This window comes from Corylus avellana, chromosome ca3 (assembly GCF_901000735.1).
Source record: "Corylus avellana chromosome ca3, CavTom2PMs-1.0".
Classification (NCBI taxonomy): domain Eukaryota; kingdom Viridiplantae; phylum Streptophyta; class Magnoliopsida; order Fagales; family Betulaceae; genus Corylus; species Corylus avellana.
Window position 1 is genome coordinate 32008082 of NC_081543.1, and position 25173 is coordinate 32033254.

General features: G+C 36.3%; 1 protein-coding gene across 1 annotated transcript; it reads right to left on the reverse strand.

Moving 5' to 3' along the window:
• Positions 1–233: 233 nt before the first annotated feature.
• On the reverse strand, positions 234–24594 carry LOC132175090 (gamma-glutamyl hydrolase 2-like). The gene is made up of 10 exons (XM_059586907.1): positions 24017–24594; positions 21038–21124; positions 12500–12589; positions 11842–11936; positions 4386–4446; positions 3595–3684; positions 3379–3441; positions 1658–1746; positions 661–753; positions 234–573 (listed from the first exon to the last, which is right to left on the reverse strand). Exons 1-10 carry the CDS (start codon positions 24479–24481, stop codon positions 540–542), a joined length of 1167 nt encoding a protein of 388 aa, XP_059442890.1. The 5' UTR covers positions 24482–24594; the 3' UTR covers positions 234–539.
• Between the last annotated feature and the right edge of the window lie 579 nt (positions 24595–25173).

Genomic DNA, 25173 nt, shown 5'->3' on the forward strand with positions numbered 1-25173 from the left:
GTGAAAAGACAAAAATACATCTCCACTATAATTAACTTCCTTAACAGGACAACTGCCCATGAACAACTAACCCAATTACCAAACTCACCCCTACTAAACACATTAGCTATACATCTACTAATTAAATAGAAAAGAAAAATCTCAATCCTTTCATTTAATTTGAAAATAATGATTAAGATTTGAGAAAATGTACATAATAAAATACCATTAAAAATATAAATAATCACGATGTCTTAATTTTACTTCCTTACTTTTCATTTACTTATTTTTCCCCACTTCAAACATCCTCTTTTTTGTCGTTTAAATGAACACAGAAATCTCAAGGGTGAGAGTTTGCATAATATTACATGATAGTATAGTAGTAGATACATATGATCTTACAACATGAAAAAACACAATTTAGAAGATGGAACGAACTAGTTGAAATGATGATTAATGTTTACATTTCCAACAATCGCCAATTTTCCAACTCTAAAGTGCAGAAGAATTACCATGTACACTGCACATATCAAAAGACCTTAGAGAATTTGGTTGGATGGTCATGTAAAGATATAAACTTCATCGTATCCCTTCCTACAGTCACAGAGCAAATGAAATTCAATCAGTAAATCCATGTGCAAGCAATAACACAATGCAGTCTTACAGGCTATTTAGGCTTACCCAGCCTTCCCACAATATGTGGGACTGTAATTGTAAATGAGATTATCCAGTACTTTTCCAGCAGGTGGCCTGTTCAATGATTTCCTAGCCTCACTGCACCAAAATACAGGGGTCAACCCAGTTCAGAGCGAACATTTGTAAAGAAGCCCTGATTTAGGTCTTGGTCAGAACATAATTTGAAGTATGACAACATTTCAACAGAATATTCTGAAATTTCAGGCTTATATATATATATATAATTGTCACTTTATACCAACATTTTTTATCTCATTTTTTCCTTCTAAAAACACTCAGATGAAGTAGCCTAAGAGGGAAAAAAAATGAAAAAACAGACATTTGGAAATATGACAAAATAATACAAACATATAGGTCTGCAAGGGAGCAATTTGATTTTGTTCAGCAGTAGGACTGTAGACCTAAATATGATGTCAAAAATAGGTAAGAGTCAAAATCCATGCAAAAAAGTTATCTACAGCTCCAACGGGGGGGAGGGGGATGGACAGTGTCCAGGTTTAAAATCATATTTGTATTTCAAGACTCAATATTAATGTGAGTCTAACGAAGAGTAAATTAGCCAATTCATTCCCTGCCTGGGTGGAAACCTAATCCAACTTTTCCAAGTTGCCAAATATATCACCAACAGTACACTCCAGGGTTTCTCAATTTTTATCAGTTCAGACGGATTTCATCACAATTTATATTATTCCTTCAAGGTCTTCATTAAATTATTGATCGTAAGAAAATGGGGCTTTCCTTATAATTGGTTTTAGGTATTGCTATGCAAAACATCTTTCTACCTTATCACTGACTTCTGAGGGCCTATTAAATTAAAAAATTTGAGAAACCATTTTTGTTGCCTACATTTTCACGCATAACATGATGGTGATATTGTTGGCTTGTCAAATGTTTGAACTCCAGGACAGTTGGTTGCAATATTAAAAATCTGCTCCATTAACTAGATCATAACTTTTCACATTATTAAGTCTAAAAAACTGACCTGACCAAAAAGTTTGCAACATGTTGCGTCACCTGAACTGCATCCTCCGAGTGTGGAATCATTGATAAGCCCCATTCAAAAGCGTTTTTCTGCACAGTGCATATATATGAGACACAGACTGGTGCTACCACCGCCCCAATAATAGAAGAAAAAGAAAACATAAGGGGGAGAGAGAGAGAGAGAGATTGACACATGCATCTAAAGATTTAGGTTTGCAACTATATTGCAGTTCAGTAAAGCTGTAACACAGCACACATCAGCCAACTAAGAGATTAATGAATCCATTTGGACAACTCATCATCATACTCTAGTATTATACATCTTTGATCAAATGACCATTACATAATGAACCTATCTCTTTTCTGGTATAGCATCCGACTAAGTACAAAACATATTCAGCACTAAAAATAATATCAATTGTAGGGTATCACTTACTCCAATTCCCTTATTGTTTACTCAATGTGGTAGAGCCAACATAATCCTCTCTAGTTTGGATGAAAAAATTTACAAGTATGCTCATGGGCTACACTATCTGAAAAGCAGGAAAACATACGTGTGTTTTTTTTGGTTTTAAATCTTACATAAAATGACCATCACGTGGTACAAAAGGGCCTGATTGGTTGTGTTTTTTTTTTTTTTTTTTGTTCTTCTGATGAAAAAAAAAAAGAAAAAAAAAGTAACCACCTGCATTGAATTCAAAAATTGGAATAATACTTGCCTGCAGGCTATGCACATCCACTTACATCTGTTACAGATTTTATACATTTCATTCTTAGGACTACATAGCCAGGTCGTGAGCAAAAAGCGAAACGTTCTTTAGCCTTAAGATGGTTATACTACTTACTATAATATGTACATGGGGTGGAGCAAGAGGTAATCACTTCAAAGTCGGGTATTTGAATGGTACTGAAATTTCTCGCCTACAATTTGTGTCATGACATTTTATATTGAACTCACGCCTGTTGTTCATGTATTGAAGATCTGGCATCAACTATTAAATCCTCACTCATTCCCACGATATTGTTTGTTTATTCTTTAAATTCAGATCTGCCCTAAGAAACAACTTATAAAAGCCTTTTAACTGTAAGTAGAAGTTGGCTCTGTGATAAGATGAGAAACAACTAATATGTATTTCTTGCCAAGGCAAAATAATAACTGGCCTACAACTTGGATCACATTGTGGAACACTTGACAGACTGCACCAAGGACAAAGAAGCTTTCAGCAGAGGAATTCAAGATATTATATAGATTTCAAATATTTGCTCAAGTAGCCAAAAAGAATTTCATGCGTGTTCATCATTATGTCAGCGAAAAACTATGACTAAAAATATGAAGATAAACTTGAGTGCAGTTTTGCCAGCTAACTCCAAAACGGTAGTGAATTTGCATGATTAAAAAAAATGGAGAAAAAAACACAAACACACTTACACAGGTTCTTATTCTAAATGAAACTAGAATGTATTAGAAGTCTTCAAGGAGACTCATGTCATATAATTGAGATCAATGTGGTATCACATTTTATGCCCTAAAGTTCCTTTGCTACTGAAATGCCTAGCGTATGTTTTCTATAACCAAGATGATAATGTAAGAGACATCCAAAATCTAATCATGGAGGAGCATATGAGAAAATATGGAATGCATAGAGTAAACAGATACTTGCTATCATGCATTAGTGGATAATCATGTGTAAAAAGATTATGAGAAGCACAATATAAGAATACCTCTGGATGCCATTGGAAGGCAGTCACGGGATAACTATGTGCATGTACTGTGGAGACATAGACCTGATATAAATATCATCAATCTCAGAATGCTTCAAGGGGATAGAATAATACAAAGATTTGAATAAATCCCTCACAGGATTCTCAGATTTAGTCAAATATGTCATGAGACTTTGTGAATCATATAAGATAAAATGGCTCGGTTACATTCAGTACCTTATTATCTTCATCTGTGCTAGCTGTCAAAATCTTAAAAAAGCTGGATAGATTCTGGTTCTCTTGAAACCTTTCAGGCGAAATTCCATACTGTCCCATTAAGAAAACAGATAAATTTAGATAATCTATTTTTTTACCCTCAGAAAACAGGTAAAACTAGATATAACCAAAATGGTTCTAAAAACATACAACTGTAAAAATAGACAACAGGATGTAAAGAAAACACAAAAGAACAAATAAATTGCACCTTTTTTTTCTTCTAATTTTTTTGATAGGCAAACACAGCACATACAGATATAGGTTTGAACCTGTGATCACCCTCGACACCTTTTTAACAGATGAGATGTCATTTGGTTCCATTGAAGTCAAAGAATTATATATTTTATGCCTCATTAAAGCGATTTGGATTGAAGGTCAAAACCCAAATCCCTTTCATAAAGTTTTCAGTCCAAATGCAACTTTAAGACTGGGTCAAAGAGGATAATTATTACAGATACCCAAATCATAGAGACTATTATAGATTCCCAACTCATACCAGACTTCGTCAAGGTTGGGAATCTATAATGATTCCCAATATGATTATTTCCCAGTGTATGACACTAATACCAAAAAAAGAAAAAAAAAAGAAAAAAAAAAGGGTAATACAACATGATATGTGGGAATTAATGCTTAGTTCATGAAACAAGAAATTAAATGCTTGTTGCAAATCACAAGAAGCATTAGAATTAAGCAAGAAAAAATTATGATATTCATAACTAGAAGCAAACATGACAAATTTTGTCTCCACTTACACGATGGTTTTGCATGACAAGACAATCTGTACTCAATTTGTTAAGCAAATCTGGAGGAAATCTGCAAAAGAATATATATCAAGTTGCAATGTTATTGCTGAAACAACTGAAAGAGCTCAATCAGTGCTTATGCAGATGATAAATCATTACAGAAACTTCAATACCAACACCAAACCTTGTTGGAGTTTACTGCAAGAACATTTTTTTTTTTTTTTTGATGACAAGTAAAGATAATTTTATTAAATGAGAAAATAATTTTAAATGATATATATTACATTTACTTATCAAAAAAAATAATTTTATTAAATGAGAAAGAAAGCAGGCATACAAGTGTATAAATACACATCTTAACATTACAACGAAATGTTCAGCAGAGTAGGAAAATCCAAAAAAGAATAAGCACTGAAACTACCTAAAGCAAGCATCCAGTCATACTGCAATCATATAAACAAAGACTTTTTTTTTTTTTGATAAGTATTCATATAAACAAAGACTTAACACCATTAAAAGTCTTCTTGTTACTTTCACGAAAAATGCTAGGTTTACAAACAAATTTTACAAAAAAAACTTTCACAACATGATGTGGCACAATATGATTGGATTTATCAAAAATTGAATTTATCTCATTTCCAATCATGTTGTGCCACATCATGTTGTAAAAGTTTTTTCGTAAAATTTGTTTGTAAGCCTAGCATTCGTCTTCTTTCACACCCTATAATCCACTTAAGGCATAGTGGAACAGTGTTACCTCCCTTTCCATCAAGTAAACATCTCTTAAGACCTTTTGGCATCAGCAACGAAACCCAATAAGAGAAAACACTGAAAACCACCAATTCCTAGCTACTAGGCAATGTAGCAAGACATGATCTACTCTCCACAAGATCTGCACATGCAGCACCAATCCACAATAATCTTTCTTTTGAATATTATCCACCATTAGAATCTTCCCCAAGGGCGCTGCTCATATGAAAAATGCAACTTCCCATGGGACCTCCTTAGCACACCAAATACTCTTCCAACACTACCTAGATGACCCTCTCAAAAATTATTTAACGTATTTTTTGGATTATGGTCGTACCCAACATGTATATTAAAGGCCTTACTAGATGAATCTCCAAATATCAGTCATCCAAACAACTTCATTACAATGAATCTCAACAAAGTTGAGCAAAAATAAAATCATATAAACATAGAACAACCATCCATCCAGTTTCTTTGTTTTGAATTTTTTTTTTTTTTTTTTTGGGATAAGTCAAAAATTAACCAGTCCTAACCAGTCCTTCCCTTCATAACCATAAAAGATGTATCCCAACGATCAAATTTTTTTTTTTCCCCATTAATATTTGATTGAAAATTAAGGACAAACCAAATATTGTTATCATATGAGTAATGCTATATATTATACTCCCATCCCACCACACCCCCATCCTACTAGGCTGATGTGGTAGTGCTATCAACCCTTAAACCACCCCTTGTTAAAAATTTTAAAAAATAAATAAAATCGAAGAGTTGATGGCACTTTCACATCAACCTAGTAGGATAGGAGTGGGATGGGAGTAAAGTATATAACATTACTTTTATCATTTGCCAGAAAACAAGGTCCAATTTTTGGCATTGACAACTACCAATATCATAGAAAATTGACAAAAAAAAAAAGCACTAAGATACTTATCTTGAAAGGTAAGCAAGAATGTAGCCTTACAAGAATAAGAAAATTCTTGTCATGCCTAATAGCTATACTAATAACACCTAGGGAAATATGAAAAGAGGCATAAATTATACCATGTTTATAGATTTTTTTGAAATTATTTTTACACAACTGTCTAGACATTATTATATATACATCATAGCCTTGTCTTCTCTAATACAATGCAAATGGTACCTCATGGCCACCCTCAAGTGGGATGATTAATAAACCAAACCTACAACCATGATAATTTTGCAAAGATGGCATGAGTGAATCAATCATAAAAATGGGAACCTGATTTATACCAGATCACAATTTAAACTGAAGTGCCACTTTATCCAAGAGGTTTTAATTTACAACACAAAATATGATCTCTTAATGCACTGAAAACCAAATGTGACACAGGAATTTCATGTTTATAAAGCTTTCCAATTTCTAGAAACTTCAGCTAATCAAGGTTTTGTACCACAAAGGCCAACAGAACTTCACTTAAAACCAACTTACCAAAATCAGTGTCCTAGAGTATTTTGCGTTGTATAAGAGCATGTTGTTCGATCAATTTTATGTTTAACATTGTGTTTGTGTGTGTATGTGTACTATATGTATATAGATAGACACACAAATTTAAGAAAAGAAAGAGAGATAAGTCTCAAAAAAGAACTGGAGATAAACATTACATGACTCAGGTTTAGCATGTCTCATGCAACTTGAAGAAACAAAGATGTCTGTTCATTTGTATGAGCTATTGTCTGGAAAAAATTTCTTAGGTCAGTTCTGATGCCTTTCAACTAAGAATGACTCAAATAAACAGGAACAGGACGGACAGCAGCTATTCCCCCTCCAAAGGCCAGCTTTCAGAAACAACCATAACTTAGAAGAATCATAAGCAATAGAAACCACATTTAGACTTTTAACTCTTTCACCTACAGTTAACTTTCAGTCTGCCATGCAACCCATTCACATAACGAATCCACTAAAACTGAAGAGGTTTTGCACTACCTAATAGGGTCATACTAAGCTAAACCATGCATGAGAGATTCAGATTTCCAAGATTTAGCATACTTTCTGGATAAAGCATGTTCATTTTGCAGAAGCTCTATTCATTCTCTTATAACAAAACTTCATTATGAAGTGGTGAGGCCAAATCCAAGCAAGGAATAAAACGTGAAAAGAAACAAATAAAGAAAGTTTGAATCAAGCCCAAGACTTGCCTTCTACTGCAAGACAAGCAATGTCTTCTTAGGTGGAGACAAGTGACACAATCCATTTCTGTGCTACTGCCCTTCCCTTCATCAAGTAGGCCAAAGAACTCAGCTCTTAGTAATGATGATCATGTGATGCAGCACATTCAAATCAACGATCAGCCTAATTTATTACATAAGAAGCCAGACTTCAAGTCACCCAAGGAAAGGAGGAATCAAGTCCTTGGCTTATTTCCTTCACAAGGTCTTCTCATGCAGATGTGAAAAAAATTGGATAATGGCTCATTAAGTCTTCAAGATTGATTTGTTGAACATTTTTTTGATAATGTCATCATAGTTCCATTATCTATGGACTTATATATCGTATAAAATGATATTCATTAGTTCTATAAATAATATACCCATAGAAAACCTCATTAGTTACAGGGGAAACTTTAACTTTGGCTTATAAATTTTATAATTTGTTACTAACACTTACTATAATCTTTTAAAATTGTATCGTTTGTAATTTAAAACAAAAAAAAGGTCCAACGTTTCTATTGGGAATTCAACCTATGTTAACCATTCATAGGAATAATTTAAAAAGATAATAATAATAAAATGAATAAATTTAAGGCATGGCTGGCAAACATGTAGATGTCTTTAAGGAGTATTGTGTCAAATACAGTTTCAACAAGTAGCTCCCTTCCCTTTAAAAGAGCCATTGACAATGTAGCTCTTCATTGGCTACGGAAGAATCGTCCCACTTGGAAGTGCAAGATTTGAGGCTTCAAGCCTCGCACCAATCAGAAGGCCCATTAGGGCTGTCAATTTTGACACGACTGGTGAACCTAACACGAACACGACACAAAAAAACAGGTATTGGGTTTGGCCTTATCGAGTTCGGATCTTAATCAGGTCTACCCTATTAAGACATGGTTAATTTCGTGTCTGGCGGGTCGACCCGCCAGACCTGGTTATTGTTCGGGCCTGGCGGGTCGAACCGGGTCCCCAAAAAAAAAAAAAATCTCCTAACTTTATTATAAATGGACTATCTAATATGTATAGAGTTGAAAATTGCTAATTTTGTGAATGTGCTGATCTAGGCCTCCTATTTTTGATAATGAATGTGTGGATTTGGATTGTAAGGGTGCAAAATAGGCATATACTGAGCTTGTATTACATTGCAATGATCCTAAGCCACATGATATATACCGAATTGGCTATGTTACCATTTATCATAAGATGAGTACGCATTAGACACATCTAAGTGATACCCAAAAAGAATAGTCAAAATTAGGCTCTGCATATTTGATTAACATAGCCCAGATCATCCTACTACACACTTGAGGTCATCAAGAATTTGAATGGGAGAACATTTTGTCGTAGATTGAATGGGCACACTAAGACTATATAAGTGACTAAAAATTAACAATTTGTGAACAATTAACAATATTATTATTATTATTATTATTATTACATTTTAAAAAAAAATTTGGGGTTTAGGGCTTTTTAAACGGGCCGGGTCGAGTCAACCCGATATGCCCCGGTTATTTTAAACGGGTCGTGTCGGGTTACCTGGCTATTTTCCGTGTTATAATCGTGTCAGACCCGCCAACTCGTTTAGCTAAACGGGTCGTATTCGTGTATAAGTTAATCGGGTCACGGGTCTTTACGGGTTGTAATCGGATCGTGTCAGGTACCTGTTTTGCCAGCCCCCCTGCCAATTGAGATACTCTTTTGGTCTAGCTTTTTGGGCCTTTAGTTTTTTAGCTTATTTGAATATGGAGAGCCTTATTGTCGAGTTTCAGTGCCCCACCTATAGTGATGGAGAACTTGCCAGGTTTAAGTCAGCCTCAAAAGTGGCCATTTGGTTTTGTTCCGCCTTCGGAGTTAGTGGTAAGTGATGTGGAGGATGAAGACTTTCCATACCCTTTTGGTGATTTTCCCCTTGCCACTTTTTTGGATTGGGCTTTGCTTGGGGATGAGGGAAACGTAGACTCAATAGAGGACACCCCTCAGAAGGTTAAGGATAGAAGGGAGCTTCTGAATTTGGAATGCTCCATTAACTATGACGCGAAGGGAGTATCATCTAGGCGTGGAAAGGGCAAGGCTCATGCTTGTTAGCGTTTGAGGGTTTTGGGTTTTGATGTCTTGTGGGTGTCGGGTTGGTTGGGTTGTGGGTGTTCTTGCTGTTTTTTGGGTTTTGGGCTTGTGAGAGTCCATGTGTATACGATCTGTGTACTTAGGGGCGCCTTTCAGTTTTTCTATAAAGTTTTACATTACTTTAAAAAATAAATAAATAAAATAAAATTAAAAATAAAAAAACTTACAGTATCAGTTTTCTTCAGCATTGCCATGTTACAACATCTTCAAGGTTGAATAATTAACTTAATAGTTGAGTTGATGACTTCTATGCAAAATCTCTTACTTGTCAATTCTTTATATTCTCTTTTTCTTCTAATTAAACAAAAGTATGGTCCACCAACAGTCTGAGACCGCTGTCAGAAACAAATAATAAAATTCTAATGTTTTATGTTTGGGTACACACACATGCCTTCACTAATTCTTAAGTACTAACTTTTGGGTTTTATTGAACATCAAATATTTTCACTACAGCAAAATAACATTAGCCCATGCATGTTAAAGTTTTCAAAAAAAAAAAAAAAGTTTTCTCAAAACATTACAAAACACAAACACATTTTAAAAAAAAAAAACAAAAAAAACACAAAATACTTTCCCAAAAAATTATAAATAAAAGAAAAAGAAAGGTGCCTGCACGGCCACCCCTAACAAAAAGAGGCGGCCGCGCTGCCACCCCGACAGGTCAGAGGTGGCCACTAGGATCAAAGGTGGACAACTTGTCTCTCCCCCCCCCCCTGTTTCCAATCTTAGTCTGAAGGAGTACAATAGATTAAAGAACAAGGTAAGAGAAATCCACAGTCATGCGTCGCTCTAATAAAATTAACTTTCCACTGATAAGAGTCACTAGAAAATTCCAAATGATCAGGCACAAAATCATCCTTAAATCGAGCAATATTGAATAACTCCAAAAAAGCTACCTTAAGGGTCGGATCCCCACACCACGTGTCATACCAAAATTTAAATTGGAGCCTCACCCACCTAAAATCCAGTATGACTAGAAAACCAACCCCCTTATGTTTCCCATAGATTTGCCCCATATGACTTATGAACATCATCCACCCAACAAGCTGTTATATTTAAAATCCACTACCACCCTCCATAGAGCCTCTCTCTCATACACAAAGCGCCATAGTCACTTCCTCAAGAAGCATGGATGAGCATAAATAAATTACGGACGCCACTCTTTCTCTTTAGAAATCAGATAATAGACCTTAGACCAGTTTATTATGTGAAATTTGAACTCTTCACCAACACCACCCCATAAGAAGTCTCGTTGTAACTTCTCTATGCGATTGGCAACACCAACAGGGAGAAGAAAAAGAGACATGACGTAAATAGGAAAATTATATAAACATGAAAAATAAGCATTTGTTTTCTCAAAATAAACATGTTAGTGTTTGTTTCTTTGAAAACACAAAAAACAGTTTTCAAAACATTTAACAAATACAGCCATACGTTTTTTAGTTCTGTGTGTAACCAATCATAGACAACAAGAGCTTCTAGAAAACATTAATATTAATGATGCAGCCATGGAAAAATGATTTGTTCCTACTTCGCAATTTCATTAATTTCAAGATTTATTTTGTGGGGTCAACATGTGACTTCCAATCGGAGCAAAAGTCCTATAGTTTTAGAGGTCATGTCATTAGGAGCCTAAAGCTAAATACAATTTTCATCTGGATTTTTATTTTATAAGTTCTAGTTAAATTTATAATGAGAGGTAGATCTGGAATTTTATGCAACTCTTGCGAATTAGGGGTATTTTGGTAATTGGATTAAGTCTAGAATTTCTAGGAGATTCTAAATGCCTTGGGTTCATTTTCCTCAAGTCCAAGTTAATCTTTAGTTGTGTTTCATTAGGTCTTTAACATACTACACATATTAGAGTCCTAATACTACTAGCACAAGAAAGAATCCTAATAGTTGAAAGTCAATATTCCATTATCAGAGTCTGAAATATCCAAAAATACTCAAAAGTCAACATACTAGGATAGTTCAAAACTGATAAAGGAATATTGATGGATACCATTCACAGCCCCTGAAGAGTTACAACGTTTCTCTTTTTTCTATCTTCTTTTGCAACCCCAAATCAACCCTTTTCCTTACCAATTAAGACCCTCAGAACCACACATTTTCCCTACCAGATAGCTATCAATTACCTGCTCAACTACCAATAAATTCCCAACCACAGCTGCTGCCCATATTTTTTGAACAACCTATTTGCTTTAAGAAACAAAGTAATGCCCTTATACCACGTCGTTTCATAATTCTAGTCAATCTTCGAGCCCTATCCCTCTCTTCTAAAATTTTAAGCACACATAGGTAGATTCCCTATATCTATCCCACATCAATTAATTGCTTATAATCATAATGGTACTAGATAACTTATCGAGTTTAATTACACTGAAATCAGATGTTATATATATCATTAAAGACAATATACCTTTGAAACACAGTTCCTTCAATATGTGTGTTTTCCATAAATTGAAGGGTAGATGCCTGATCTGTTGCATTAAATGCTTCAAGAATATTACGGTCCTATTATCAAGAAAACAAATGTCACTGTCATGAAATCAAAACAAATCCTCTGAAAAGAATTATTAGACCTTCAAACATCTACACAACATGAAATCAACAAAAATAAACCTAAAATGTTTCTTATCTCCATTGAGAATGCAAACTAAAGATCATCTAAACATTCAAGTAGATGATATTTAATGGTCTTGATTTGTATGTCAGAGTGCTCAGAGAAAAAAAAAAAAAATGTATGCCAGAAGGATCACGGCTACCAGTCCTTTAAACCAATGTAAGCCATAAAGTAGGAAGTAACATATGACTAGCACGCAGTCTAGTCATGTGAGGCTAACCATTTGATAATGCATATATGCATTTTACTACATCATATGATTCTTCACATGTCAACAATTTAATTACTTAAATCGCCTACAGGAAGAAACAAAATTAACTAGTTCTGAAACTGAAAGTCACTTGCAGGAAAAAAAAAAAAAAAAAAAAAAGAGAAGAAGATATGTTACTTTATCACGTAAAGAACCAAAAACCATTTCACAAAATATCCACAAATCATGAGAAACATAGGCTACCTTACTGATGATCATTGTCAATAGCTCGAAACCTAAGCATATGGCATACAATGGAAAATGGTCACCAGCATCATTCTTCGCTAAAATTCTCTGCATCAACAGATAATTGATAGGTTATTGCAAGTGAAACCCTAAGTCCCAGTTAGAAACAACGCATACTTTATTTTCTTGATATGTTAAAAACAAATGAGTTCATAAATGAAAAGAAATACCACAGCATGCACTTTATTGACAAAGTAATATCATATTGGTGGGTAATTCTTCAAGGAACAGATGTAAGTTTTGTATGTACAAATTAGAAGGTTAACAAACCAACCTTAACTACTCGGTCAGAAATGGAAAAAAGGAGAAGACATGAGATGAATTTAGAAAACTTGTGGATGTCAGCTTAGCTGGTAATGTAACTTCTTCCTATACCAAATTGTGCTTACACCAAGGGGGAGGCCTTTAGGGGATAGGAGAAAGCCCTACTAGTTAGGCAGCCAGGTCTGATGGACCTCAAACAAAATCTTAAAGGAAAAAAAAAAAAAAAAAACAGGTTGCTTTCTCATATTTTCCTTATTGGCCCCATGGAAAGAATTAATACAGCTTTTCAATTTTTTTTTACAATAATAAAATATACTTCAAATAGTTGTGGCAAGGAACAACATATTGACAACGAAAGTTATTCCAAAATCATTATTGTTGACTTGATCGTAAAGTTCCTTGGCAGTGAATATTCAGTTGTAAAATGTTACCGGTTTTATTTTTTTGATGAATAATAATTTATTAAAGAGAGAAGGCAAAGCCTTCATACACGAAAAGTATACAAAAGAAGCAACCATCCTAAAAGTGTTTTAAACTAAAAAGTTAACAAGATCTAAAACATTGAAGAGGAGAAGTTAGGAACATAGAGCACATCCCAATCTAAAAGAGAATTAAAAAAAAAAGGTTTTCAAACAGAGCATATTGGACTCCCAATCCTCAAATAGGCGCCGATTCCTTTCTATCCAAATGCTCCACATTAAGAACGCTAGAAAAACTTCCAAGATAGCCTCCTTGGGATGTCCCCATCCTTGAGTCTTCCAACAATGAAGTAGCTCTTGAATGTTGCTAGGCATCGCCCACGCAACTCTGAATAAGTTGAGAACCAAGTGTCATAGATCACTAGTGTACTCACAATGGCGGAAAAGGTGATTAACGGTCTCCTCACCTCATTCTTTTTACATAGTTAGCACCAATTAATAAGGATGATACCCCACCTTCTGAGATTAATAACAGCAAGGATCCTACCCCAAGCTGTCGTCCAAGTAAAGAACACCATGTGGGGTGGGGCCTTAACCTTTCAAACACTTTTCCTGAGGGAAATGAGCTCGGCTCTCCAATCCGTTAAGTGTTATAAAAGCTTTTCTATAATGACTTAGGAAAAGCCCAGGTAAATCTGTGCTATTACCCCAAAATGACTAGTCAATTTGGAGCTTTCCTAAAATCACTTATAAAGCCCAGCTTTACTTAGTAAGTAAGCAATGTGGGACTTAGCACTCATAAGTTTCTTTATAAACCATATACTCTATCTAAACTACTCATTTTTTCAATATAGAACCAAGGTGTTACAAACTCTCCTCTTTAAACCCCAGACGATCTTGTCAGGGCAATGTTATGTGGTACTAACAGTACCACATAGCATTACTAGGTGGCTTTGATACCATTTGTAACAACTCCGGGAAACCGCTAGCCACATCTATGCTATCACCCAAAAATGATTAATCAATTTGGAACTTCCCTATAATTACTTATAAAGCTTAGTTTCACTTAGTACTTAAGCAATGTGAAACATAGAACCCATGAATCTCTTTATAAACTACCCACTCTATGTGGGCTACTCATCTTCCTAATGTGGGACAGGGATGTTATATTTTCACTTCAAATTCCTGGTTGTTGGCTAGGATCCATAACAATCTATTTGCTTCACTCGGATACAATGCAGAGGAGTATAACTGAGAGAGGGAAGAGTCAAGAGATTCCAGGTGTGTTTGTTAAAGGATTTTGGTCCAATGCTGTAACAAAAACTGATTGATGTAAAAAAAAAGTAAAAATGTTTTTTAAAAAAAAAAAAGTGAAAAAGTAAGAATGTTTGGTATGGAAAAATGAAAAAAAAAAATTTGTTTTGTAGTGCTTTTTTTATTTGAATAATAATGAAAAGTGATTAACGTGATGTAAAAAGTAAGAGAATGTTGGAAAAATGAAAAAGTGAGATGAATAGTATCGAATCAAAAGCATTTAACAAACACACCCTCCAATTCTCAGTCCTATATTTTTTTTTGATAAGTAATAATGATATAAAAAGCGCAGAGGGGCGCAATCCAATTCTCAGTCCTATATTGCCATGATGAAACTTGGATTCCAATGAGAAGATGTACCATAGGGTTCCGAGTAATATAACGCAAAGACCATGTCACAAGCTATCGTGTACAGTTCTGGAAATGAAGATTTGAAGCTACACCAAACATCATGACAAAACTGAATACATGACCCGTTCCCAACCTTGAAAGAGACGAAGTTGGAGAAAATTCCTTGGCCATACCCCATAGGGCCCTTGAGTTTCCTCTAAGCACCATCCCCACTCAGGATCCTGTACTTCTCAACAATCACATGTCTCCATAAAGAAGTCTCCTCTTGGACAAATCTCCAAAGCCATATACCAAGTAAAGCCTTATTGAATAGCATGAGGTTTTTAATTCCCAAACCTCCCTTGGAAATTGAGGAACAAATAATCTTCTAGTTCACCAGATGAATCCAAGGCTCACCACCTAGACCGTCCCAAAGAAAGTCCCTTTGAAGGCGCTCCAACTACCTGGCTACACCGGCTGGTAAAGGAAAAATGGACAAAAAGTAAGTAGGTACGATGGATAACGTGTTCTTGATTAGCATAAGGCGACCAGCCCAAGACAAGTAAATCTTCTTCCAACTACCCAATCTTCTTTCCATTTTCTCAACTACCTCGTCCATATGGCTTTTGATTTAAAAGATGCACCCAAAGAAGTCCCAAATAAGTCAAGGGCAAAGAGGAGATGCTGCAGCTGAGAATACCAACCAGCTCTTCCTAATGCGGAGCCTCCCCCATTGCAACCAATACTGATTTCTGAAGATTAACCTTTAAGCTTGAAATTGCCTCAAAACACAAAAGAATATGGCCCAAATTATTTATGCATCACACATGATAAGCATATCATCAGCAAGAAGGGGTGATATTTCTAACAAGGCATCATTTTGGATGCCTGCTCAGAATCTAGATAAGCAGCCACCAACAGTAGCTCTAGAGAGCATCTTACTGAGAGCCTCCATGACGATCACGAAGAGGAAAGGCGAGAGAGGATCCCCTTGGTGAAGGTCCCAATAGCTATGAAAGAAACCATGAGGACTACCATTGATCAAGATAGAAAAAGGGACCGCATAAATAAAAGTAGACATCCATTTCCTCCCTTTAGAACCGAAGCCAAGACGTCCCAAGAGATATAGGAGGAACTATCAGTTGATGTGATCGTAAGCTTTCTCCAAATCCAGCTTACACATAACACCTGGAATTCCCAATTTCAATTTGTTGTCCAACACTCATTTGCTATTAAACTGAGCCTAGAATGTCTCCCCCCCATAAATGCATTCCGGTTGTTTGATATGAGCAATCTCAACACCTGTTTCATTCTGATAGCCAAGACTTTGGCCAAGATTTATAAACGCTCCCCATCAAACTGATGAGTCTGAAATCCTTTACTTCCAATTGCCCGATCTTTTTAGGGATGAGAGCAATGAAAATAGCATTAAGGCTCTTCTCAAATATCTCATGCTCATGAAAATTGTGAAATACAAGCATCAGATCATCCTTCATTATAGCCCAACAAGACTGAAAGAAAGCAATAGTGAAGCAGTCAGGGCCCGACGCTTTGTCTCCATCCATACTAAGCAACGCCTAAAAGAACCTCTTCCTGAAACGGTCTTTCCAACCAATTCGCTTCTACATAATCTAAAAAGGGAAACTCCAACCCATCTAATTTAGGGCACCATTGAACTATTTCATTAAAAAGATTCATGTAAAACTGAATGATTGTATTAGGGCTGAGCGTCGGTCGGTAATGTCCGTTTCGGTAGAAAATTTTTATTTTCGCCTTTCAAACCGACAATGTCGGTAAAGTCGGTTATTTCACCGACTTATTCCGTCAAATTTTATTTTATTTCGCATTTCGAACCAAATGCAGTCGGTAAAGTCAGTGTCGGTCGGAAGTCGGTAAAGTCGGTGTCAGTAATGTCGGTATGTGGAAAAGTGGCAAATTTGTCGGTAAAGTCGGTCGAAAGTCGGTCGGTAAAGTCGGTTCGGTTAAAAAACCTCTTCCGCCTACCGAATCGAAAAATTCGGAATAAAAAAAATCATGCCGCCTATTGTCCGCCATCTAGTCTGTAACGGTCGGTGTCAGTAGAAATCGGTCGAAAGTCGGTCGGAAGTCGGTTAATCGGTAATTTGCTCAGCCCTAGATTGTATCATTGATTGCCTCTTGATCATAATTAGTATAGCATCTGTACAAAGACGAGCAAAAAAATTGTTCCTCCTGATATAGTTAGCAATATGGTGATAAAACCTAGTGTTATTATCCCCTTTTTTAACCAAGTCGCTTGGATTTTTGCCTCTAACTGACTTCATGCAGAAGAGCAACTTTCGCCTTCGCCCTCCTGACTTTTTCCTCTTCTTCTAGAGATCGCTCCTCTTCTAAGTAATCAAGAGATTGTATCTCCTCCAATAAGGACTTCTTCCTCCCTTCAATCTTATCAAATACCTCCTTGTTCCATCGTTTTAAGTCCAGTTTCAACCTTTTTAGTTTATTAGCCAAAATAAAGCAAGGAATACCAAGGAACTTATACGAATCCCACAATTGTTTCACCATATCTACAAAACTCTCTGCTTTCAGCCACATATTCTCAAATTTATATGAGTGCGACCCTCTAGACAAACCTTCACCAGTTACCAGTTTTACATTTTTTTTTTTGATAAGTAGTTACCAGTTTTACATTAGAAAAATTGTGGTTTATTTTCAATAATTTAGAAGGCCAAAGCAAGACTTTCTTGTGTAGCTTCCCACATTGTTTTCTTAAATTAATCGAGAAATTTTCAATAAATTATCAAGACCTGATTTGGGAGGTCATTTTTTCGTTGTGGTAAAGTGAATATTGATGCTCGTGTTGCATAAAACTTCTTATTTCCATTTTCATTTTTTTTTTCCACATGAATCTGACTCCAAATGATCCCGTGTCAAGTTGCCATCTTAGACTGAATTTTCTTTTCCTTCTTTTTTTATTGAAAGACAAGCAACTTAATAACACACTCAAACTTAATAAGGACTTGAACATAGTCACATGAATGCTTTTTCACCATTCACACCCATTTAAGGCAATTCTTAGTAAAACAAATAAAACAAATGGATAAAGATCAAGGTTGTGCATGAGTCAGTTTCATCGATTGCCGGAGAACATTTCTATCCGAACAGACCTAGTCAAGTTGTAGAAATTCCCAAACGAGCTGGAATGAAGACAACATTAAAACTAACAGCCGGTTTCATTTAGATCAATTCGAAAGAGGGTCAGGTTGGTGAATTCCTCCATTTTACACACAAGCGGAGTGTTATCGTATTGCCTCAAAATACACAGGTATTATAACACCCCGCCCTAAATGATATGATATTGTCCACTTTGGGCCAAACCCGCATGGTTTTATTATTGAGTTTACCCTCAAAAGGCCTTATACCATTTAGAGATAGCATATTCTATATAAACACATCATCTTTTTCACATCCAAGCAATGTGGGACGTCACAATCACCCCCTCTTAGGACCCAGCGTCCTCACTGGCGACTCTCAGGGGCTTGTGAGCACTCCCTCAGCTTAGATTAGGCTATGACTCTAATACCATATGGCAACACCCCACTCTAAATGATATGATATTGTCCGCTTTGGGCCAATCCCGCACTTTATGTAACACCCCACTCCAAATGACACAATATTGTCCACTTTTGGCTCCCCCAAACCAAACTTCCTAGGAGGTCACCCATCCTGATACTACTCTCGCATAAGCTTACTTAACTGCAGAGTTCTGATGGGATTATGACCATCACGGCTTTTTAAAATGAGTTGTTATAATGAAGGGTGTAAGTATACATATAAGCACATTTCCATACCTAGGCAATATGAGACACCACAATAGGCTTGGCCCAAAGCAGACAATATCATATCATTTAGGGTGGAGTGTTACATATGATATCAGAGCCATAGCTCAGCCTGAGATGGGGGGAGCGTATACAAGCCCATGAGGGTTGCCAGCGAGGACGCTGGGTCCCAAGAAGGAGTGATTGTGACGTCCCACATTGCCTAGGTGTGAAAAAGATGATGTGTTTATATAGAATATGCTCTTTCTAAATGGTATGAAGCCTTTTGGAGGTAAACCCAATACTAAAATCGTGCGGGTTAGGCCCAAAGCGAACAATATTATATCATTTAGGATGGGGTGTTACAGGTATACAACAATTCCACCACAAATCCAAAGCAATCCAAAAAGACATAAAATCAAACCAAAACCACAAATTAAAAGGCAAAAACAGGGGACAAAAAAGAAGCAAAAACATGGAGAAATGAAAGAAAAGAGGTCACTTCCGAAGCCAATTGAGAAAGGAATCCCATGAAATCTAATTTTAAAATTTTGAAAAAGAATAACCAGTTTTGGGATCATTTTGAGTTATTAGGAGATGCTGAAGCAATCAAGTAGTAGAATGCAGATTTTCTCAAATGAGAAAGAGAAGAAAACTAGCAAAGAATGAAGAAACTTCTTGGCCAACTGAAAGAATCTCCTTTTTTGTTAAAATCACAAGTGAGAAAGATAGAGAAGAAATAGCATGTGGGGTGCAGGCAGCAGCAATATTGGAGCTGGAGGAGGCAGCAGGACTGGATGAGGCTTGAGAGTTGAAAGGTACAGAGATCGAGTGAGGTAGGGCTGATGACTTTCAAAGGGGGAATAAACTTTCTTTTTTTTTTTTTTTTTTTGGTACTTATCAAAAAAATTTTATTCAGAAAATTATAAAGTTTGCACAGGTTCATGTATAATTCTGAAGCTGCCCACCTAAACATTTCCACATCATTTAATATATCGAAATAAGATTTCTAAATTGTATATATAATTGCACCAGTAGGTTAATGATCAGTTAGGAATAGTAGAAACGAATACCAAACCAAACCGACCTTTCTTACATATTTTGGAACTGAACCAAACTGCCACACAGAAAAACGTATCAGCCCAATGTGGGTGGGGTCAGTCAGGGTGGAGAGATAGGGTGGATTGATGCACAAGCCCGATAAAGATTAAGAACTAGCTTCAAAAAACTGAGTTCTTACAAGTAACTTTAAGTTCTCATTTGGTAGTTTGTTGAGGCTCATTGTAAAGAATAGACTGATCAAGATCATGCCAAAAAATTTAAGACACGATCAGCTATCAAGCTGAGGTCAAACAACAACCATCGGGGTTTTCAACAAAAAACCAAATCAAGATACCCATCCTGTAACTCGCTGCACATCTAAAATTCACCCTCAAGAGAATCTCTCAATCTCCTTTCACAATTACCTTGATTCTAAGGCCCCTAAACACAAATATTTTTATAGCCCTTTCTTTTTTCTTTTCTTTTTTTGAATAAGTAAACAAACAAATCTTTAGGAGTCCAGCAATAACAGCTTAAGCCCCTTAATTTCATTTTCCACATAAAAGATGATTAAAAATGAATTACTTACTTCATCTGTGGTTGACCTCTTTTTTCCTGAACTCCATTTGTACTCTTTTTTTTTTTTTTTTTTTTTTTTTTTTTTTTTTCCTTTATAGAAATTGGCTAAAGAAGAATATGTTAAATAGGAAGGCAATAAACAGCATGACTTTTGCTAGGATAAAGTGGCAAGATTATAAAAAATAAAAAAGCACATGTGACCAACGCCAATAGGTTGATGAGGATCCATACCAACCCCAATTTAATTGGGAGTGCTTAGTTGAGCTGAGTTAAATTTTATAGAGTTCGGCTAAACTACATGGGAAATCATCCCAAACAATCTTCAATTTACAAGGCATTTTTCAAGATATAAAGCCTGATACCATGAAAATATCATCTTAATTATCTCAATAATGATTCACATCAATACATTTGCAATTGTGTAACTCAATTACTCGCCATCTATGGGACTTACAGACCAGGATTTCAAAGTTATGAAGCAGGGACTAGAAGGGAAACTACAAGAATATCGACTTGAAAAGGTGCCAACAATGCTGAATGCACTCAACCAAATGTACATGGAAAATACAGAGTTCTCTCCAATAAGCATTGCTCATGTAACACCGTAATTTTTTCCTTTTTGTGCTAATTAAAGTCCAACACAGTTCAGGCTGCCAAAAGCTGCCAAACCCAGCTTTGGCCATGTGCAGACTACCAGATAGTACAAACCACTATATTATTTATTCCAAAAATTACAGAGAAATAATATTTACCTTATAAATTGCCTCAACAACTTTATAGTACAAACCAGTTTTAGCCCACCCTCCTGTGAAGAGCACTCCATTGACCAGATTTAGCTTCTGCAATGCAGCCGTACGTATTTAGCATCACATCAAATCATTGGAAAGAAAAGATATAAGTACTAAAATAAGTAACTTCAACATCATTCATGTTTCTAAGTAAAGTAGATGATAGTGTGATGACACAGCTTGGCTTCCTCAAAGAGAAATCAAGCCACGTCAGTATCCTTTCTTACCAATAGGTGGCAGTAATTGCACCTAAAAAACCTAGCCGACCTTGTGTGTGTGGAAAGAGAACTAGCCGACTTTTGGATTTTTTTTTTCTTTTCTTTTTTTGGGTAGACCTAGGTTTTGTTCAGCCAACTTTTAGCATATAGATAGCCTTAGTGTTAGAGATGGTGACTCATATTCTGAATAAGGAAGTAACACCAGTCTCTAGTACAAAGGCCTCACGGGGGGTGAGTGGAGTGTAAGCGAAACTAAGGTTATATTGAGAATTTCAATGTATCGAGCTAGGATTTAACTGACGACAATATATATGTATTGAAACCCTATTTTTTGTTGACATTGTAAAACGCTCATTCCTGTGAACGTAGGCACACTTCCGAACCACATAAATTCTCCTTGTACTACTTTTTCTCCCTTCTTCTCTTTACTTTTCACTAAATTGCATCATCTCAACAATCTTCAACAATTAGTTTGCTTTGATGCACATAAGATTCGAGAGAACCCTGGAGTCGTCGCTCAAGAATAAGCCTCTCATTTTTGCAGCGCAACGCCGTGTCAAGAAGACTAGAGAAATATTTCTCTTTTGTAAGAGATTCTCCATTTTAAAAATGTGAGATTTTGGGTTGTTGGGGAGAGAAACACCAAGGGAGTCAAACAATTGTAAGTTAATACATAGTTGAACACCACTCTAGCCCAAAAGCCTAAGCTAATGGGCTTAGGTCTACTTAGGTATATTAAGTACTATTTTTCTTGATGCTTTATCAATGTGGGACACAAACCTCGCAAGTGCATGCACAACATGGGTGTATTACGGATTTGGATTGAGTATTTTTTTTACAATTATTTTGTATTCCATCTTTGGTTAGTAGGATTCTTCTTGACCATTTCTATTCGTGGACGTATCTCAAATTAAGAGAACCGTGTAAAATCATACATTCTCACAAGTAATTGTTTTGCATTATTTATGGTGACAATAATTGATGTAGATCAAGGGACCTAAAGGGAGGTCTCTGGAAATTGCGTCCGGACACGAGTCCAACCTGTCTGGACACGCCATCAAATAAGGAGTTTCTAGAAATCGCGTCCGGACATGGTGGCCGGCCTTCCGGACGCCTCTATGTTAATTTATGCACGTTTTAAGTGCTTGGCCTGACAAGGATATGTCCCGTCCGAACGGGCCTTGTAGAATTACAATTTCAACTCTATTTCATATTATTATTAGGTTTAGGGTTTGAGGGCCTATAAATAAATTTTTTATAGACCCTAGAACAAAGTTGTTGTTTATGATTTAGTTTGTTTAATAAGAATTACTCAGAGTTGAGTTTCTTCTTGGTTTTTCTTCAAAACCTAGAGAGTATCTAGTGTTTCAGAGAAGATTTCTTCGATCACTTGATATAATCAAGATCTAGAAATATCTATTTGTTCTTTATTGTTGTTATTTGCTGCAACCCACTAAGTCATGTAATGCAAGTACAATTCTAAAGGGCAATGATATTCAAGACTATTGGAAAATGTATCACGAAAATCAGAATGTTTGATGTGTTTTTTAGGACACTGCTAATGTTAAATATGGTACAGATCTTAGGAAAAATATGATATCGTTAAGTTCATTGGATTCATTGGATTATAGTTACTTGACTAGAGATGATATTATTAAAATAACGAAAGATACCTCAGGGGAAATGAAAGACTAAAAATTTGACAATTTATATAAGCTATTTGGGAACACATTTACAGGTGGAATTGCAATATCTACTCTATTAAAATTATGGCATTTTAAGACATGGGAAAGCATGTTTGAGTTTCAAATGTGAAATTTGTTGAAAGGTGCAAAATCATGCAAACTAAGTTTCCGCAAGTACTCAACGTAGGGTCAATATCAAGATGGCATTTTAGGGTGGCTTTGCCTACCCTAAGAGTGATTCAACCACCCCTTTTTTTCTTTTCTTTCCTTTAGTTTTTTTTATTTTTTATTATCTTTTACTTGGAGGACATTTTTGCTATTTCAGGTAAAAAAAGATTTAACGCCCTCAACTAAGTGAATGGGATTTTTCCATTTAAATGATAGTTGAAGGAGGTTAAGTAAGATAAGCGGCAGTTCTGAAGGGTAAGCGAGAATGAGGTATTAGTTCATGGATTAAGTGTAATTTCAACAATGATTTGATAATGACCTCAAACTCATAGTAGCAAATTGATATTTTCCCATTATACAACCATCATTGAGCTTGGGATCTCAAATCCCCACCTCGACACACTTCCCAATATCATAATACTTATAATCAAAATAAAGAAGGCACCTCACGGCTGTCCAAGCTTCTCTCTCCCAATCAGCACAATTGTGTAAGCAATTCATCAGTGATCAGTCATATATCCTTGCTCCTAAAACTCAATTTCAAAAAAGAGGTCATCTACCTACATCCACGCAATTTCTTTGTTCATTTCTTCCTGTTTTTACACGCCCAATTTTAACCATGCTTGCCATCTCTCTCTCATCCTAAAATATAACTATGGAAAAAAAAAAAGCGGTAGCAATCAAGTTCTACTGAAAATATAGCACAGGAACACAAACGAAATCACCAAATTTTCACCTATACATACGTATGATTCGATATTGCACTTTAATTGCAAGGCACTACAAGTTATCCAAAACCTCGCAAGTTGCTTCAGCTATCTCAGTAAATTTCGAGAGAGAAAACAAAGATTCAACTGGAAAATGTTGGTTACCTCGAAAAGAATCTCGGGAGGCTCGTTATAGATAAGAGGAATGACTCGAGCACCGGCCGATTCAACGAATTTCACATACGAAGCCGCAATATAGGAAGCGTTGGTGGCATTACTGAGGCGTCCGGAGGCGCCGTCGCCGGGGTGGCTGAGGATCCCGATCACCGGGCGGTAGTTGAGCTTTGGGTTGGGCGCGGCGCACCTGGACGAGTCGGGGTCGAGTTGACTCGGGAGAAGAATCGTGGACTGGGCCTTGGCGACACTAAGCTCCTTGGAGTAGGAAATGAGCAGAGGGACCCAGAGATAGTTCCAGATATCGGAGAAGCGGGAAGGGGAGGCCGAGGACGAAGAGGCGTGCGTGGAAACGGCGTCGTTCGGCATGTCGGAGGCGGGCGAGGAGGAAGATGAGGGGGGAGAGGAGCGGGAAACGGCGTCGTTTGACATGGTTTGGAGTTGGAATTGGTCCATGAAGCAGGTGAAGGAAAGAGAGAGGTTGGGTGACGTGGAGGGTACATTAGGTATAGACGTCGATGGAGACTGGAGAGCGACATGTGCGATGGTCACGAGGGCCAAGGGGTGGTGGGTAGGTGGGTTGCGTAATGGCGGCGAAGCTTTTGTGGTGAGGAATCAAAAGGAACTTCGAACCTGCAATTGGTGACTAGGATTTTGAACTTTTTATGTGTAGTAGGTCCCATGTGTGACGTGTCCGACATCCACGTCCTCACGCATGATTCATATGCATGAATATTTTGTTGAGAAATGATTAAAAATCCGAGGAATGCTACAATGCATTCTAGCAACTATCTACTCACCATCTATTCACTTGCATTTTAATATTTTAAAAAAATAAAATAAAAAAGGATAAAGAGAGAAGAGATGGTGGATAGAATGCTAAAAAAAAACATTTTCCTCAAAATCCTATATGCTGCCATAAACATTCAACGTGGCATCTTGCCACATAATTTTTTTTTTTATTATTGTCTTTTTTTCACTCTAATTTCAAAATGAACAAAAGAAAGCAAAATTTTAAAAATGAAAAGATGCCTTTCTCTCTTCTCTGTTGGTTCACGTTCAAAATTGTCGCTTGATGCCTTTCTCCCTTTCAAATGCTCTCTCTCTCCTTCCCTCCCTCGCTGTCAGATGCTCTCTCTCCCTCCCTC